This window comes from Macaca nemestrina, chromosome 15 (genome assembly GCF_043159975.1).
Source record: "Macaca nemestrina isolate mMacNem1 chromosome 15, mMacNem.hap1, whole genome shotgun sequence".
Lineage (NCBI taxonomy): Eukaryota > Metazoa > Chordata > Mammalia > Primates > Cercopithecidae > Macaca > Macaca nemestrina.
The window spans coordinates 41,559,115-41,579,243 of record NC_092139.1 but is presented as its reverse complement, the minus strand read 5'-3'; the positions used below and the strand labels follow the sequence as shown (position 1 = coordinate 41,579,243).

General features: G+C 38.6%; 1 protein-coding gene across 1 annotated transcript in view; it reads left to right on the top strand.

Annotated features, from left to right (window-relative positions):
* The window catches only part of LOC105481537 (hydroxyacid oxidase 1), a 55,943-nt gene extending 37,094 nt beyond the window's left edge, over nucleotides 1-18,849 (top strand). The window contains exons 5-8 of the mRNA XM_011741186.2: nucleotides 4,743-4,834; nucleotides 14,375-14,533; nucleotides 14,646-14,715; nucleotides 16,586-18,849. Coding sequence (XP_011739488.1) covers nucleotides 4,743-4,834; nucleotides 14,375-14,533; nucleotides 14,646-14,715; nucleotides 16,586-16,656 — 392 coding nt within the window. The 3' untranslated portion in view covers nucleotides 16,657-18,849. The remainder of the gene's footprint in view (nucleotides 1-4,742; nucleotides 4,835-14,374; nucleotides 14,534-14,645; nucleotides 14,716-16,585) is intronic.
* The last annotated feature ends 1,280 nt before the right edge of the window (nucleotides 18,850-20,129 follow it).

Here is a 20,129-nt window from a genome sequence, read left to right as displayed (position 1 = left end):
TTAAATTAAATATGGAAATAAAATATTAGTAAGATAGCAAACAGTGCCACTGCCCATTGATGACTGTGTTTCTCAATCAATGTACTTAATGGCAAATTCACAAATATGGAATGCCACGCTCTTAAGTTCTAAGAATTAATAAAAATATCCAAGATTCACGAACATTTTGCTAAGTGGGAATATTTTGGCCCTTTCATTAAGGCAAAATTGCTTTTCTCTCTGTGTTAAAATAAAACGTAAAACTGTGGACAAGGCTGCATAAGCAGCTAATAAAAGGGACTTATGTCTGGTTATAAATTATCCTTATTGTCTTTGCTTCTCTAAAAATTCACAGTCTTATCCTCTGAGCAAATCATTCTGTCATTTCTCCCTATATTCCCAATACTACCTGCAGAATATAAAAAACCACTTGAAATGATGGCAGATAACAGACTTACTTAAGAAACATTTAGTTCAAATGGGAGGCACTTTATCATTGTAATCCCAACTAGGATGAAACTGTTATAAACACAACTCAAATAGAGTTGCCAAATGCATCCTGCAAATAAATCTTTCTCCACCTACTCATTGTCTTAGTTTATACTCCCTGCACCATGAGAGGAAAAGAGTAATAATAGTTAATATTTATCTGAGTGTTCGACATGTGTCGGGCACTTTCGAAACACACATTCAACTCATTAAATCCACAAGCTCATCATATATGGATCGCTATCCTCATTTTGTGGCTTAGGACCATAATGCACAGAGAAGTTAAGTAACTTGCCACTTACACAGCAAGCAAGCAGCAGATGTGGGCTTTAAGTCCAGGTGGTCCGATGACTTAGTCTAAACAGTGAATCACTTCTTCCTCCTGTACAGGATCTGTTTACTGGTAATATTTGACTTCTCATAATGCAGGTTGTAGCTACATGGTGGCAGACATAGGCATATAATCTGGAGAACTATACACATGCTCAATTATGAGGTTTGAAAAAATACCATTGTCTATGTTTTTCAAGTGTTTTTTTTTTTTTTTACATTTGACTTGAAGTTTAGTATCATGTACATAACTAGATAACCAGAGCAAACTATAGCAATTCAGAATATAATTTTACACTGTTTACTAAGGTTATTTATGACTACACCTAGGTTTTTAAAATAAATACCATGCTATATCTATTAGGATAGGTAAGCTTATGGGAACATTGAAGGTGAGCTGTGCAATACGGCAGCCACTAGCCGCATGTGGCTATATAAGTTAATTAAAATGAAATAAAGGCAAAATTCCAGTTTCTTAGTCACACTGCCGCATTTCAGTTGGTCAGTGTCTACATGACTAGTGGTACTGTATGGTGGAAGTGCACAGATCTAGAACATTTTTACTATCACAGAAAGTTCTATGGTAGTTCATTGAGGCCCTATCTTTAGGGAATCATTTATGAAATATGTCTGAGATGAAAATGTATTGGGCTTCTGGTTTCAAATGATGGCCTGAGTACATATGAATCCTCTCATTAAAGCCAAGACCCCATTGAAATTAAAGTACAGAAATGCAAATATGTATACACTAATGACAGCAAAGCAAAGGAGGATGAGGGACAGAAACAGCAGAGAAATTTTAGGAAACTTTTGAAAGCATGTTGATAGCAGGAAAACATACAGAAAACTGTACCTTGAGATAGGCTTTCAGGAAATCCTAGAGGACGTAGGGGTTGATTATGTAATAGAATGCTTGAGAGGCTGTAGGTATATAGTCTGCAAGGATGGCAGAGAGGGTAGTGAAGACTAAATGCAAGGGGACTGACTGAAGATCAATATAGGAAGCGATCATGCCTGCCAGCAATCCTGCTCCCAGTCTACTTCTTATGCAACAATGGACACTTGGCACTGACTTCTCAATAATAAAGTAGCTGATCCTTTCTAAAGAAATGAATGAATGACTGGGATGAAATATGGGCGGGTGACATTTCCAATATGACATGATGCTGTCCTCATTCTGACACTTGAGGAACTCACAGTCTAATTGCCTCTTAGTTGACATTCCCTGCGTTTTCTTACATAGAGTTCCAAGAAAGAATTTCCACTCCAGCCAAGGACTTGGCAAGAATGAAACTAATTTACAAAACAGGGCAGTTCCTCAATCTTTCTTCCTTAAATACAAATGGAAAATTTAGCATCACTAGGCATATCAGAAACACCAAAACATAAAAAATCAAGATGAATCTATAGAAAAGCTTATCCCAGGAAAAAGAGATGAAACAAGAAAAGGAACTTTAAAACATCCAAATGAGACACTCAAAAAAGTTGAAAATATATATATAAATAGGAAGAGTCTGCCATGAAAAGAAAATTAGAGCATAAAGAAGAGTTCCCAATGATTAGAAAAATGACTTCTGATTTTTTTTTAAAAAAGGGAAAATTGAATATAAAAAAGAGCTCTCAAAGATTAAAAACATGATTGCTGAAATGACTGAAAGGCTGAGCAATAAAGTCAATGACATTTCCCAAAGGGTAAAACAACAATGAGAACAATAAGATAAATAGAAAGAAAAAAGTATTACATGAATGTACATGAAGACCACTTTAAAATGTACAATATCCAACTGATAGGAGTTTCGGGTAGAAAAGTAAAAGAAAGAGGCCTAGAGGAATTTATTAAAGACCAACAATTTCTGAATGCTGTTGTTGTAAGTCATTAGAGTGAGAAAACAAATCACAACTTCTCACGTTCCTTATGAAATTTCAGAAAAATAATGTGTATAGATAAACTAAACATAAAACTGTTTACTTATAAAATAATTCAAATCAAACTGGCATCGGTCCTTGCATCAGCAATGGGTACTAGAAGACAATGGACTGATGTCTTTAAGGTTCTGAGGAAAATGGTTTTTCCACCTAGATTATTATACCCAATCTAATTGTCATTCACACACAAGAGAAGCTATTTAGGTGGTCTGTAAGTTTACCTCCCTTGGGTCCTTTTTAAGAAAGTTACAAAGGAATCTACAACAAACAAATGAGAATATAAACCAAATGAGGGCATACTCAGACAGCAAGATATTCAACTCAGAGCGAATAAGAGCAAATTCAAAGCGGAAGGCAGACATTATGTCTTGTGAGTAACCACAACAGAATGGATCAGGAAGGCAGAGGGCTCCAGGGGTTATCTCCAGGGGGAGAATAAAGTGACCTAATAGGTCAGATCAAATAATTGAAATTTTGAAGAACTTGATAATATTCTGAAGTCTGACGTAAATGGAAAAAAGAAAAGAAAGGCAATTAGAAATCTAATCTAATCCTAATCACCTCCCAAAGACCCCATCTCCAAGTGCCGTCACATTGGTGATAAGGGCTTCAACATGTAAATTTTGAGAGGATTTAAATATTTAGTCTATAACATATAGGCTTAACAGTTTCCTATACCTATAATTTTAGAAGAAAAATATCACTATCATCATTTGAAAAAAGTAAGAATAGTTGAAAAATAGCCTTGTATAAAACAAAGTTTGGAAAATGATAGCATATAATTAAAAAAATAATTATCTTATCTTTTAAAATAGTTCTTAGTCAAGTCTGCTCATTATCTCCATTGCTGAATTTGTACAGATTACCAATGACCTATATCCATTTGCTTAAATTTCCAAGGCCTGATTTTTACTACACTCTTGAACCGATTGGTTTTGCTTAGTATTGCATTTTGAATGTTAAACCTGAGAACCAGTGTTGTTTTCATGATTCTTTTAGCAAATGGTTTGTTACTAGGACATGCTAAAAATAATAGTTTAGAATATAAAATATGTTTTTAAATGTTGCAAATAGATTTAAGAGAACAGTAATCTATTTTAAACTGAACTTTCAGAAATTAATATATTTTAAAATATGATTAGAGATTTAATATTACATTTTTTATATCTTTCTTTCTTTTTTGTTTTTGAGATGGAGTCTTTATCTGTCTTCCAGGCTGGAGTGCAGTGGTGTGATCTTGGCTCACTGCAACTTCCGCCTCCCAGGTTCAAACGATTCTCCTGCCTCAGACTCCTGAGTAGCTGGGACTACAGGCACCTGCTACCAAGCCTGGTTAATTTTTTTTTTTTTTTTTTTGTATTTTTAGTAGAGATAGGGTTTCACCATGTTGGTCAGGCTGGTCTTGAACTCCTGACCTCATGATCCACCCGCCTTGGCCTCCCAAAGTGCTGTGATTACAGGCATGAGCCACTCCGCCTGGCCAATTTTTTATACATTTCAATGAGCAAACATATATTTAATTATAGAACAATATTACTTAAAATAGTTACTAAAGCTATTACGACTTTGTATTAAAGATTGTTTTTTGAAATAGGTTTGTCCACTGTCTGTTACATTAACAGTGCTTGCCATTTTTATGTGCTTTTTTTGCTATCCAAATTGTTGAGGAATAATTTTGCTAAATGATAAAATGATATAATCTTATTTATTGAAAATACTTAGCAAGAGTACACCCTTATAAAGATAAATACGTTTTATGTCAATGTATTATCTATAGATACTTTTATGTATTTTACAATTAAATTGCCATCAGTGGTAACATTTTGTTGTTGTTGTTGGCCTAGAAAACTACCACTACTATTCTAGTGCTAACCCTAGGGTACACTTTTATGCTAAGATTATTGACCCAGGTATGCAGGTGGGAGTCAGCCTCCATTTGACTGGAATGTGGAGGCCTCTAAACCCAAGCCGCATGTTAAGTTACAGTTTCCTTAAGATGCTTGTTTTACTCTCTCCAGGTGATGATGCCAGGGAGGCTGTTAAACATGGCTTGAATGGGATCTTGGTGTCGAATCATGGGGCTCGACAACTCGATGGGGTGCCAGCCACTGTGAGTTTTGGCAAACGCTGCAATTTCCTTTTGGAGTTCCCATTTCCATCACTGTGTTACTATCTCTATGTCTGCCTCCTCTTTGTGTGTAGTTTGTGTGATCAGTCAAGGTGAAATACGTGCAAATATGTGAGATCTTGGATTTTAAGTTTAGTGGCACATAACTACCCAAATTAACAAATATATTTATGTTTAATTAGCCCAGTGCATTTATTTGTAACCTATGAAAGTCTCTGTTAAATAATAAAGACATTTGTGGGCAAGGATTATTCTGGAATTCACAGATACACCAATAAGTATGTAAACGAGTGTGAAAGAAAGGATTACGCCATGAATGTCCAAAGACATGAACTAGCAGAGAATTGTGGGAATTCAAAGACTGTGGTAGAATCTGAGATCATTGGTACAACTGAGACAAGAAATCAGGAGGAGGGACATATTGGAATTTCCTGTGGGGTGGCGGTTGAAAAGCTGCAGAGAAACGGTGACGAGTTGGGAAAAGGAGAAAAAAAGCTTAGGCCCAGGCAAGGGGAAGTGAGCTGTAAGTAGGCTACTCTGGCTGGGTTGTGAACCACCTTGGCTGCATATTGGAATCATCTGGGAACTTTAAAGACTCCTGATCTCCTCCCCAGGTCTATTTATCAGAATCTCTGGTTGGGGCTTGGGAGTGTATAGGCGCTAGTATTTTTTTAAAGCTATCAGGAGATTTCAACGTGCATCTTTGGTTTTTATGCACTGGAGTAGGCAAATCAGAGTCCAAAATCTAAGTATAAAAATGAGCCAAACTGGCCTGAAAGGTATGGGACTGAATGGAACTGTATCAAAGAACAATTAGAACCTGAAGATCCTAAAACCATGAAAACCAACAGACACTTAGAGCAGATTTTAAGATCAGGGACTGGGAGTCCAGAAATGGATGCAAAACCATGGAGATGGACACATTTCCTGGGGTGGATTTTATGGATCCGTGATCCAGAATGGGGGCCAGGAGCCATTGGTGGGGTGCTATCAAGCAGTTCCCTTAGGTGCTGTCCACTTGTGGGGATTTGGCCAAGCCTCTTGTAGATGGGGCAATGATATTGCAGATCCTTTTTGCTTCTGCTCTGGCCCCATGTGGCCCCCTCTTTGCAGTGTGATAAGCGTAAGTGTAAAATGGCAAAGGGTGAGATGTGCTCAGGGAATACTAAATAATCCATCTTGTTTGCAGTGTCTGATGCTGTAACCGCCCAACCGGCTCTCCTTGTCCACCGTATAGACAGAGCCGATTTATCAAGACAGGGGAATTGCAATAGAGGAAGAGTTTAATTCACGCAGAGCCAGCTGTACTGGGAGCCTGGAGTTTTATTATTACTAAAATCAGTCCCTCTGAAAACCTGGGGTTCAGGGTTTTTAAGGATAATTTGGTGGGGAAGGAGTCGGAAAGTGGGGAGTGCTGATTGGTCAGGTCGGAGATAAAATCACAGAGAGTCGAATTGTCCTCTTGCTCTGAGTCAGTTCTTCGTTGGAGGCCACAACACCAGATGAGCCAGTTTATCAGTCTGGGTGGTGCCAACTGATCCAGGTACAGGGTCTGCAAAATATCTCAGGCATTGATTTTCGGTTTTACAAAGGTGATGCTATCCCCAGGAGCAATTTGGGGAGGTTCAGAATCTTGCAGCCTACAGCTGCATGACTCCTAAACCATAATTTCTATTCTTGTGACTAATTTGTTAGTCCTGCAAAGGCAGCCTAGTCACCAGGCAGGCAGGGAGTTTGCTTTGGGAAAGGGCTGTTATCATCTCTGTTTCAAAATTAAAGTATGAACTAAGCTTCTCCCAAAGTTAGTTTGGCCTACACTCAGGAATGAACAAGGAAAGCTTGGCAGTTAGAATCAAGATAGAGTCAGTTAGGTGAGATCTCTTTCACTGACATAATTTTCTCAGTTATAAGTTCTGCAAAGGCGGTTCCAGGGGGAGTGGGAGAGTTCTGGGAAATGCATCTGCCTGGATAGATAAGGAAGGAGATCCTTGACTATTATGAGTCATTGGGTGTGCACTAGAAGAGCCTTGGCTTAGCAGCAATGAGTCTTCTAAAGTGGATTTTGTCATGACAAGAAGCAGAAAGGCCAATGAGGTGGCCTTTACAATTACTATAGCCAAGGAAAGAGAGAAGGAGGGCCTGAACTGCAGAGGGACAGAGGGAATTGCCTTCTGCTCCCTACCTTGGTTTCCTCATCTTTTAAAATTTAAACCTTTAAACTGTAATGTTTTATAATGTGATTTACATAGGCAAAGTAACTAGCATCATATAACAAAACTTTATATATCTAAATATATTTACTAAATATATATATATATTTCCTATCTATCTATCTGTCTATCTATCTATCTATCTATCTATCTATCTATCTATCTATCTATCTATCTATCTGTATTTACTAGGTAATGTGGGTCAACTTTCCAGACTACCACCTCTCTCAGAACTGGATTCTTATATAAATATTTTCCCTTTTATCGGAACCCTTCAGTGGTAGTTATTATATAGATTGTTGGAATTGAGATGACCATTTGAATTTATCCACACAACCAGAAGAAGAGTAGAACAAATACTTTAGTCAACTAGTAGTGGTCTGTTGTTTCATTGAACTAGCAGGTTGATTTAGTGACATTCATAGACCAATTGTGTGGCTGTGATGGCGGAGTAAATGATGGCAGGGAATATTGGGTGTGCATATTGCACTGAGTTTTTCCTAAAGCACTAATGGTAGGAACCAAGCAAGTCTTTGTACATTGTAGGATTATACAGTCAAGTGGTGGCTCACGCCTGTAATCCCAGCACTTTGGGAGCCCAAGGCAAGGGGATCACTCGAAGCTAGGATTTCAAGAGCAGCCTGGCCAATGTGTGAAACCCCGTCTCTACTAAAAATGCAAAAATTAGCAGGGCATGGTGGTGTACACCTGTAATCCCAGCTACTTGAGAGGCTGAGGCAGGAGAATTGCTTGAACCAGGGAGGTGGAGGTTTCAGTGAGCTGAGATCCATGCCACTGCACTCAAACCTGGGCGACAGAGTGAGGCTCTGTCTCAAAAAACAAAACAAACACACAAAAGATGAAAAGTAATGAAACTGGAAGTTGTCAGCTCTTTGCAACTCAGTTTTGCTCCCAGAGACACACCATTTTAGGTGATATCAAATGTTGGCTGCAGGTAAACAGAGGTGGAAAGTGAAGACCTCCTCCTTGTAGGGTGGAGAGGTCGGTCACAGCACAAGGCTTTTTCTCAGGTTTATGACTCACTTGTGTATGGATATGCAGACTTAGTAGTGGGCCAAATTGTTTTCTAAAAATAAAATATAAATCTACTGAAATCAAATCTAACTAGATTTTAAGGGAAAAATAGCCAAATGGTGTTGCTTGTTTCCCTCTCGCTGAGAGAATATAGACACATCTAGAAGGGTTTTTGAGTTGTGTTCCTTGAGACTGTTTTTTAAAAAACAATAACTGTACCTAGGACCTGGAACTATAAAAATTCTGGAAGATAACATTGGAAAAACCCTTCTAGACGTTGGCTTAGGGAAGGATTTCATGACCAAGAACCCAAAAGCAAATGCAATAAAAACAAAGAGAAGTAGCTGGGAGTTAATTAAACTAAAGAGCTTTTGCACAGCAAAATGAATAGTCAGCAGAGTAAACAGACAATCCACAGAATGGGAGAAAATCTTCACAATCTATACATCTGATAAAAAACTAATATACAGAATCTACAAAGAACTCAAATAAATAAGAAAAAAACAAACAATTTGATCAAAAAGTGGGCTAAGAACATGAATAGACAATTCTCAAAAGAAGATATACAAATGGCCAACAAACATAGGAAAAAATGCTCAGCATCACTAATGATCAGGGAAATGCAAATCAAAACCACAATGTGATACCACCTTACTCCTGCAAGAATGACCATAATAAAAAAATCAAAAAACAGTAGATGTTGGTGTGGATGCAGTGATTAGAGAATACTTCTACACTGCTGATGGGAATGTAAACTAGTACAGACACTATGGAAAACCACGCAGAGATTCCTTAAAGAACTAAAAGTAGAGCTACCATTTGATCCAGCAATCCCACTACTGGATATCTACCCAGAGGAAAATAAGTCATTATTCGAAAAAGATACTTGCGCAGGCCTGTTTATAGAAGCACAATTCACAATTGCAAAATCGTGGAACCAACCCACATGCCCATCAATCAATGACTGGACAAAGAAACTGTGGTACATATATATGATGGAATACTACTCAGTCATAAAAGGAATGAATTAACAGCATTTGCAGTGACCTGGATGACATTGGAGACTATTATTCTAAGTGAAGTAACTCAGGAATGGAAAACATCGTATGTTCTCACTGATATGTGGGAGCTAAGCTATGAGGTCGCAAAGGCATAAGAATGATATAATGGACATTGGGGACTTGGGGGAAAGAGTGGGGGAGTGGGCAAGGGATAAAAGACAACAAATATGGTGCAGTGTATACTGCTCAGGTGATGGGTGCACCAAAATCTCAAAAATCACTATTAAAGAACTTACTCATGTAACCAAATACCACCTGTACCCCAATAACTTATGGAAAATAAAATAAAAAATTAAAATTAAAAACAAAACAAACAAAAACCAATAACCAGCTGGGTGCGGTGGCTCATGCCTGTAATCCCAGCACTTTGGGTGGCCGAGGTGGGCAGATCACCTGAGGTCAGGAGTTTGAGACAAGTCTGGCCAACATGGTGAAACTCTGCTTCTACTAAAAATACAAAAATTAGCCAGGTGTGGTAGCAGGCACCTGTAATCCCAGCTACTTGGGAGGTTGAGGCAGGAGAATTACTTGAACCTGGGAGACGGAGGTTGCAGTGAGCCAAGATTGCACCATTGTACTTACTCCAGCCTGGGCAGCAAGAGCAAGACTCCATCTCAAAAACAAAACAAAACAAACCATAACCCTCCTCTTTGCATGTCATATACTTAAGAGGGATGCTTGCTTGAGTTTTGCCTCACACTTTAGAGCAAATTTGAGGCTCATAATGATGAGAGAAATGTGAGGAAGGATTCGGTGTATGGCACAGTACAAAGTTCTCTCAGTGTGTGGGTTTTGCGGTGAGTGACAAAAGGCTTGGGGGAGGCTGTGGTGTCCAGGTCTCAGTACTTGCACAGAAGAACTTGCTGTACTGCAGATTTTGTTATGTCATAAGTCAGAGCCATGGAGGCAGCATGATGTCATGGGAAGAGTACTGAAATGGAGTCTTGTCTCACCTCTTAGGGGATAAGAGCTAGGTGAGTAAGTCACTGAGACTTTTAGCCCAAACATCTTCACAGTATTGTGTTACTTACAAAAAGAAAGTGGACAACAATATGAATTCTACATTTCTGTTAGGTTGGTGCAAAAGTCATTTCACCATTACTTTTAATGGCAAAAACTGCAATTACTTTTGCACCAGGCTAATATAAATCACAGAATTTGCTTATATGGAGAAATACTTATTATCACTAGGAGTCCTAGAACAGTAATTTAACTTCAGTTCATCTTAATATGTTGCTTCTGAGAAGAGTTGTCAGGCCTCTGCTACACCCCAGAAAAACTAAAAAATAAGATCGTATTAAAAATACACTTGTCACCTCATGGTTATAATGTGATCCAGATTGGCTTTGAAGTAGTTAGAGAATAACAGGATGGAATCAAATTGAGTTCTAAAATACATAGCATTCGATCTTTTTTTTTTTTTTTTTTTTTTTTTTTTTGAGACGGAGTCTCACTCTGTCACCCAGGCTGGAGTGCAATGGCCGGATCTCAGCTCACTGCAAGCCCCGCCTCCCGGGTTTACGCCATTCTCCTGCCTCAGCCTCCCGAGTAGCTGGGACTACAGGCGCCTGCCACCTCGCCCGGCTAAGTTTTTGTATTTTTAGTAGAGACGGGGTTTCACTGTGTTAGCCAGGATGGTCTCGATCTCCTGACCTTGTGATCCGCCCGTCTCGGCCTCCCAAAGTGCTGGGATTGCAGGCTTGAGCCACCGTGCCCGGCCAGCATTAGATCTTCTCAAATTAAGATTCTCTGGAATATTTGAATCCTAAGAGCATTTTTTTTCAATTTTGCATTTTCATTTTGATGCTATCTGGACACAAACTACTTCAAGCTTAGAAATATGACTTTCTTTCACAGTGAAAATTATCAACAGCAAAACATTTTTATAGAATAAGCATTTGGGTTGTTAAGTTCTTGGGGATGTTCTGTGAAGTACTACAAGGGATTTAAATTTTCTTCTATATAAACAGTCCATGCAATTCTATCTTGGAGAAACATTTAATGTATCAGCTGGCTTTTGCTGCATAACCAGTCACTCTGAAACTTACTGGATAAATCAGAATCATCATTATTACAATCTACAATTTTGTGGGTTGGCAATTTGTGTTGAGATCTGCTGAGTGTTTCTCTGGTCTTGGCTGGACTCAGTCACATGTGTCCGTGGCCAGCTACTAGGCCTACTAGGAGGCTGTCATAGGATGAGCTCTGCAGGGATGGCTCTGCATTGTCTCACATCTTCCAGCATTCTCATGAAGTGGCAGGTCTCCTAGAGAGTGTGTGTAAGCATGCAAGGCCTCCTGAGATCTAGGCTTGGAATGGGCATCCTGTCACTTCTCATATTCCACTGGTGAAAGTAAATCACAAGTTCAATTCAGATCTAAGGTGTGGGGGAACAGAACCCTCCTTCCTTTCCCTCTCTCCCATAATATTGCAAGGAAATGAAGAAGAGGAAATCATTGTAGCCATTTTTGCAGTTGCAAACAATCAGCAAAATGTATACAGACCAGTGATTTTGTAAGTGTGCTTAGGTTATGGGCAGTGACTTGGACTCTGTCTCCTTTGCGTTTAACTAAGCACCTCTGGTTCCATCTGCTTTTATTTATTTTAAACTATTTTGATTTGAACAAAGGTTTCCATACCTAAAATGTCAGAAATCAAGAGTATAACAATGGATGCAATAGAGGATGGAAAGGTGAGAGCTCCTTGCCAGTAGAAGTTGTGTTTGGGGGAGGGGTTAGGGGAGCAAGTTGTGCAGGGAGCATTCTGGAAGAGTGTGACTCGAACACAAATGAGAAAGAGGACTCTCTTTGCGAGTCAGATCCCTGTGGGTTTCTTTCTACATCCCCTACTCTGCCTGACATTAGTGCCTTAAATATACCAGGTCCTTTATAAAGTGTTTGATAAAACAGCGAATAGAGGGATGAATGAGTAACAGTATACAGGGATCTTACCATATTTTCCTGGAGATTAACTCCAGTGGAGTTAAGCCCACAATTAGTTGCCCGAAGAAGCACTAAGGAAAAAGCTAAAATGAATGATCTCACAGATGTATAGAAAGCTGAAAAGAGGGAAACATAAACAGGGCCATAACATAGTGAGTCTGTCTACTGTATTTATTTATCTAATCTGTTTGATCTGAATTATTTTGTGTAATATACACCTAGTAAAACTGCAGCTATTGAAAGAAAAAGGGGAGGATTGAAATGCCTAGCAATAGATGGAACATTGTTGTTCACAGACACATGAAACACCAATCTGGGCTCTGTTTTTTAACCCAGGATTCGCATTTTTAAGTATCTTTATTAGTTTACTTTTAGGCCAGGGTAGGCATTGGAAATTACCTAAACACACTTGATTTGACTGACTTTGAAAATGTGTATTGAACCCAAGCTAGCTAATATTTTTCTTTGGTTCTGGTTTCAAATGGGGAAATATGCTTAATTATAGCTTGCATCATCGCTTGGAAATTGTAGCATTTATATGTTGATGTAACTTGCCTGAATGCAAAAAGAGGACTATGTATAGGAAAAGGGACATATGTAAATAGATCCAAAGCATGTTTGGCAAGGCAGAAAAGCCAAAAGGAAAAGAGGAAAATCACATTACGTGCCAAACATTTAGGGGCCACATGCCAAGAGTTACCTTCACTTCCTTCCAATCTGTAGCCCTATTTGGTCTTCAGCCTCATATATAAAACTCTCTTTAGCCTCTAAAATTTTAGGGTAGAAATGGGATAACCTTTGAGTGATTTCAGCACAATTATTTCTGGAAAAGGTGGACTTGAGTGTATGGCAGCTTCTTCAGCATACATTTTAAATAGGAACTATACTTAATTTAGATTTTTACATTTTGGGATGAATGTGGATGATTTCTACAGATTTCGATCTCTAGCTCACCTTGTAAATTGTTTTCATTCTCAAATGCAGATTCACATTAAAGTAGCCGATTGTATTAGTTAGCTACTGCCATGTGACACTATAAAATGAACAATCCCAAACTCAGTGATTTAAATCAGCAATCACTTATTTCCATGAAAGTTTGTGTTGACTAGTGTCTACCGATCTAGGCTTGGTACTAGCTAGGTGGCTGGTATCCAATTGTCAGCTCCAGCTGGGCTTGGTGTGCTGGCTCTGCTTCCTGAATATTTATCCTGGGGCCAAAGATGAGGGGGAAATAATACCTGGTGGATGGTCTTCTCATGGTAAATGACAAGGTGCAAAAAAGTAAGTGGGAATACATGAGGTTGCTTAAGGCCTATGCTCAGAAATGACATTCTGCCAGCTCTGCTCACATGTTATCGGCCAAAGTGGCCAAGGCTAAGGTGCAGGCAAGTGCACTTTGATGCCAACCTATGTCCATCATCACCAATTGCCAATCAAGACCAAGATCTTCATGGTGCAAGTGGTCATATTCCTTAAAAGCAAGAAAAATGTTTTCACAGATTGTTCTTTAATATACAGCTGGATGCAAAATATGTTGGATGAGAAAATAAGAGACTAAGTTGTTTTATTATTAGTTGCGTTTGCATTTTACACACTGTTTGCACTATTATCTGAGCATGAATTTTAACAATTGACTTGCAATGAATAATTTATGTCAATAAAATACTTCATTTACTTTTATACATTTTATAATCCCAGCACTTTGGGAGGCTGAGGCAGGCAGATCACTTGAGGTCAGGAGTTTGAGATCAGTCTGGCCAACATGATGAAACCCCATCTCTACTAAAAATACAAAAATTAGCCAGGCACGGTGGTGGGCACCTGTATTTCTAGCTACTTGGGAGACTGAGGCAGGAGAATCACTTGAACTCTCAATATGGAGGCTGCAGTGAGCCGAGATCATGAAACTGCACTCCAGCCTGGGTGACAGAGCAAGACCCTGTCTCAAAAATGAACAAAAAAAGTTATGGAAGATCAAGTGTTTTGTGTTTATAATTTTTTGATGACAATCTTTGAATATAAGAAACAGAAAAAAAGAAAACCTTGCACTTTAAAATAAAAATAAGCTACTCATTTCCAAATTTAGTTGGTGTTTTAGTTACTAGCATTTGTACCTCTCTTCTTTCAGGAGGAAATAATTTTACCGTTGACCCCAAACCTACTTGGCTTCTTTCACTCTAAGCCCTAGCTGGATGTGTCCATGGTTTTTGGAGGTGGAGTTGAATAACAATTCAGTGTTAATAGAGTGACATTATTGAACTTTTCTTTCCCCAGATTGATGTTCTGCCAGAAATTGTGGAGGCCGTGGAAGGGAAGGTGGAAGTCTTCCTGGACGGGGGTGTGCGGAAAGGCACTGATGTTCTGAAAGCTCTGGCTCTTGGCGCCAAGGCTGTGTTTGTGGGGAGACCAATCATTTGGGGCTTAGCTTTCCAGGTAATTGGACAAAGAAATAAATATATAAAATAGACAATTTGACAGTAAAACAAATGAATAAAACAAGTCAGACTGATTTACACAATAGTTCTGTATTTTTTCACTCGGTTAGGGGGAGAAAGGTGTTCAAGATGTCCTTGAGATACTAAAGGAAGAATTCCGCTTGGCCATGGCTTTGAGTGGTAAGACTCATTCTTGTTTACAACTTTCTTGTCTTTTATGATCTGTAAGTCAGGGTCCTTGGTGGAGGGAAGTGAATTTGAAAGAGAAGAGTGTGGGATCATTGAGTATATTAAATTTGACGTTGACTCCATATCTACAGTTTTGAGGAGCTCTGCATGTGCATAGTCTCTAGTAATTACTTAACCTCTATATTTCACAGCTTTATTAGGAATATTTTGGTGAGTACGACTACTTAAAGGTGGTTGCAACATCATACTCTTCCTCATCTCATAACACATGAACACATACATCTACCTGGATAGTCAACAGCTCCCTTTGGATATCTAAGTGGCATCCCAAACTCTTTCCTGTCCAAAACTAAGCTGCTAACATTCCACATTAAACCTGCTCCACCTGCAGTTTCTCCATCAGTTCATGTTAATCCCATAGTTTCAGTTGCTGAGTCCAAAAATCTTCAGTCATTCTTGCCTCTTCTTTTCTCTCACACCTTCTTACTCACAGGGGCTCGATCTTCAAAATATAATCGGATTCTGACCTCCCTGTCATCTCTACTGCCACCGCCCTGGCTGGAGCCATCATTGTGTCTCATCCCGTGGACATTGCGAGTGGGCAGGTCTATCCTCCTGTACCTCCCCTCTCCCAGTCTATTCTGATCATGGCAGCCAGAACGGTTCTTTTAAACATTAATTGAGATCATCTTACTTTTCTGATCAGAAAACCCCCAATGGCTCCTGGTTTACTCAGAGTAAATGCCAAAGTCCTTGTAGTGGTTTACAAGGCCTCTTATGGTTTGACTCCCGTCATCTTTCTGATCCCAACTTCTAATAATGTCACCCTTACTTATTCTACCCATGTGACATTTGCCTCCATGATGTCCCTTGACTGTGTGAGATATGTTTTAGCCTTGGGGTATTTGCAACGATTGTTCCCTCTGCCTGGATGCTCTTCCTCCAGATAGTTACATGAAAAACTTCCTCTCATCTTTCGTGTGTTCATATAAATTACACTTTCTTAAAGGTGCCTATCCTGATTACTGTGTTTAACATAGCAATTTACCCTCCACCGATCTATTCAACTTTCAGTTTTCTTTTCCAGTTTTATTTCATGCTTTTTCCATAGCACCTATTGTCACCTATATATCATCTATCATAGAATTTCCTTTTAAAATTATATGTGTTATATATTGTCTGCTTCCCCTTTAGAACAGAAGATGCATGAGGCAGTGTGCTTTGTTGTCTTGACTGCAGTATTTTCAGTGCATAGAGCAGTGCCTGGCACACAAACAATACATGTTTGCTGAAAGAATGAATAAATAAATAAACAAATAAGCATTAAAATATTACTAGTGACTATTTCAAATTTGGCTCAGAAAGAACCTGTAGCTAGAAAGAATGGCCGGGAGTAAATTATCAGCTACCCCATGTTTGAAGGCAAAGAGGATTTCCTTTTCTGTAATCCATATGATCTGGATTGTCCCCATAGATAGAACTCCCCAGATAAATGGTCTACTCACTACTGTACTCAGTCTGCAGACAGAGCCTCAACAAGAAGAATGCCATTCTGTGAATCCTCACTACGCATTTTAATTTGCTACAGACATATCCTAAAAGAGAGCTTTCAGTCACTGACTCTCTATTAAATGTGGCAGAAAGAATATACTCTTTGTGTTAATAAAAATATGTGCCAGTCATTTTGTGTTAAGGACTGTTTAGGTAATAAAAAATGGTCTCATGCCACATAAGATTTGGCAAGCCTACCTTGAATCATAAACCTTACATTTGTCAAATTTTACATTCCTTGGGAAAACGATTACCTGCCTGATTATTATTGCATTCAGTTCATATTAAATGTATGCATTATTTTTTTCAGGGTGCCAGAATGTGAAAGTCATCGACAAGACATTGGTGAGGAAAAATCCTTTGGCCGTTTCCAAGATCTGACAGTGCACAATATTTTCCCATCTGTATTATTTTTTTTTCAGCATGTATTACTTGACAAAGAGACACTGTGCAGAGAGTGACCACAGTCTGTAATTCCCCACTTCAATACAAAGGGTGTCGTTCTTTTCCAACAAAATAGCAATCCCTTTTAGTTCATTGCTTTTGACTTTTCAATGGGTGTCCTAGGAACCTTTTAGAAAGAAATGGACTTTCATCCTGGAAATATATTAACTGTTAAAAAGAAAACATTGAAAATGTGTTTAGACAACGTCATCCTCTGGCAGGCTAAAGTACTGTATCCTTTAGTAAAATTGGAGGTAGCAAACACTAAGGTGAAAAGATAATGATCTCATTGTTTATTAACCTGTATTCTGTTTAGATGTCTTTAAAACAGTGGTTCTTAAATTGTAAGCTCAGGTTCAAAGCATTGGAAATGCCTGATTGACAACATTGAGAAGGTAGCCCTGGATAGAATTGGAATGGATGGCAGTAACTGGTGATACTTCTTTGAATGCAGCTTTCCAATCACATCTTTAGTGTCTGAATATATCCAAATGTTTTAGGATATATGTTACTTCTTAATCAGAGAGAAATAAAGCATTTTTTGGGAAGGATATATCTAGTCCATTTGTAACAATATGAAATTTTAATTTTATTTTCTGAGCCCTAATTATCTCGTTTCCTTTCTGCATACCTTATTGGTTCTTCTGTACCTCCTACTTCCCTTTCTTTACTCTTTTGATTCTTTACCATTGATAGCCATGTGCAAGGGTTGCTACATAATGTGTGAGGACTATGCCACATTAAAATGGGGCCCCTTGTTCAAAAAGCAAGACAAAAACCTTTTCCTTCCTTCCACAGTTTTTCTCTTAAGCTGTCATGGAGACGTTTGCTGTTTCATGTCATGCTTCCTTGGGATTGGGGATACCCACATGGCAAGTAGTAGAGCCTTCCAGGTGCCTGGGGTATTGCCTTGTAACTTGCCTTGATCTTACCTGTGCCCATGCCCAGAACCCTGCTGGGACTGAAGGGCAAAAATACTAAGCAGAATGCCTGAGCCAGCAACCAAGAACTCACTTAGCAGACATGGGGAGGTGGCAGGAGATGGAACAATGTATGATGCTAGGTTCTCAGTGTCCCCAGCACAAGTTCCATTGTTGCATCATGCTTCACTTATAAAACACAAATTGAATGATTACATTATTAAGTATTTCAAGCCAATAACCACAGAGCATCAAGCCCTAAGCCCGAGTCCCTTTTCTAAGCATGGAGCCCTGTCCACCGCACTAGGAGCACACCCATGAAGCCCTGATCACGTGACTTTTAGATTCATTCCCAAACCAAGTATTTGACAAATTGGAGGTGAACTAGGTAGCCAAAGTAATTTTGAAGTTGGTTTTTCATCATCTCTCTGGTTGTTCAACCACTGTGAGGTACTGAATGAAACAATTCAGAGAATCACCACCTGAAAATAGAATTATTATATTATGTTTTGTTATTATTATTATGCTTTATTATTCCCAGAACTCTTTCTCTCTCCCTTTCTCCTTCTAAATGCTAGGACATTCCTAAATATTAGCATGAACACACAAAAAACTGTTTTCTGAAATTATATGCCATTCTGGTAAAAAATAATCACTTAACTTTATGAAAAAGAAAAGTTATCCCTTAACTTTTTCGCAAAATACACAGAATAAGTATTTCTATCATATCATGTCATTGTTTTATGCTTTTCCAATTAATATTAATCAATGAAAAAGTGTATAATAAGCACCTCTGATTCCCTCGACAGATTCAAAATGCCTTCTCTGTTGGCACAGAATTTCCAGTTTGACTGCATCACACTGTGTGGTTGTGTGGGCGCTTGCTTAAAAGTTGATAACTTCCCAGAAAATAGAGATCTCCAAGTAGTGTTTTATGTAAGATTTATGCAAGTAACGGTGAGAATGGGGATTACTTGTCTTAATTCGTGAGTTTCTCGTAATTTTTAAGATTCCCTGAGCCACAATAACTCCTTGAATGTAGATTTTCATTTATTTTTTCAAATTTGGAATGTATCTGAACGCTTTTTGTTTGATAATCTTTTCATAATCAAAGATATACAGCTGTTTGCTTTTACTTTTTTTTAATGAGTGATATGGACCCAATTGTAACAGTGCTGAAATAAAAAGTGTCTAATGGTTAAAAGAGGAATGGTGTGTGTTGGTTGTACAATCCCTTCCAAGAGTTTTGAAACTTAGTCTTGATAGATAGAGTTCTTTGAGGAAGCCAACAAAGTCCTCTCTTCTAGGTTTCTTGAAATATGTTGGGGGGAGGGGTAACAGGGCTTCATAAGGGCCGCCTCTGCCTTTCATGTATGTTATTTTATGTATATAGTGTTCTAGAGCAGTTTCTCAAGCTTTAATAGTGCCTCAGAATCAACTTCGGGGCTCGTTGAAACAGATTGCTGGGCCCCACACCATAGATTCTGTTGCAGCCATCTAAGTGAGCCAGCTATTGGGTGTGGGCTCCACGCAGAGAGGGCAAGCCTCACCTTAAAGGCCAGCTGTTCCTTAGCCAACTGACACTTTTTCATTAAATTTTATTTCTTATTGACATATGAAATTCATACAGCGAGGTGTGTAAGGTGCTGAAACCTGAGTGTATCGGTGGCTACACTACATTTACACCTATATGCCTACCTCCCCGATCAAAATATAGAACGTTTCCATCATCTCCAAACGTATTCCTTCCGCCAGAGATAAACCTATGCTGATTTCCGTTGCCATTGATTGATTTTCACTGGCCTTAAACTTTACATAAGTGGAACCATGCAGTGTGCACTTTTGTGTTTAGTTTCTTTTGCTTGGCATACGTGAAGTCCATTCATGTTGCTGAGTGTATCAGCACTTAGTTCTGATTATTGCTCTGTAGTAATTCATTGTAGGAATGTACCACAGTTTATCTATCTCTTCTCCTTTTCTGCTGGAAGTTGATTCTAACTGATTTTTGCAAAAATGCAAATTAACTGTTATTTTATAATTTTTCAAGAAACGCAAGACATTTAGATTTTTATGTAAAAAATTTTAAATGTTGGACAATATTTAACATTTTGAACACTGAGCAGGTCGTGTTAAACATGGACATGGCCCACAAGCCACAAGTCTCAACCCTGAAACATTTTTTTCCTCACAGATGTTTTCCTCATGGCTGAAATCACTCTTATGCCCTGACACAAAATCATGCCTGAGACCTGTAGCAGTGATGGGTGCCTGCCAACAGAAATTGCCAGAATCTCCTTTGTTTAAGCTTATTTATATTCAGCTACCTGGAAGAATGTGGGTGTGAAATAAACTTTCTTCTCTTTATGATGCTTGGGAAGCCCAGGTTCCCAGGTCTGTAGGAATGAATTGAATGGTATTGATGCTTCTTAGCGTGATGTTTGCAGACTGCATTTGGGTCATTGCTGTGTTATTCATTTGCTTGTTTATCTT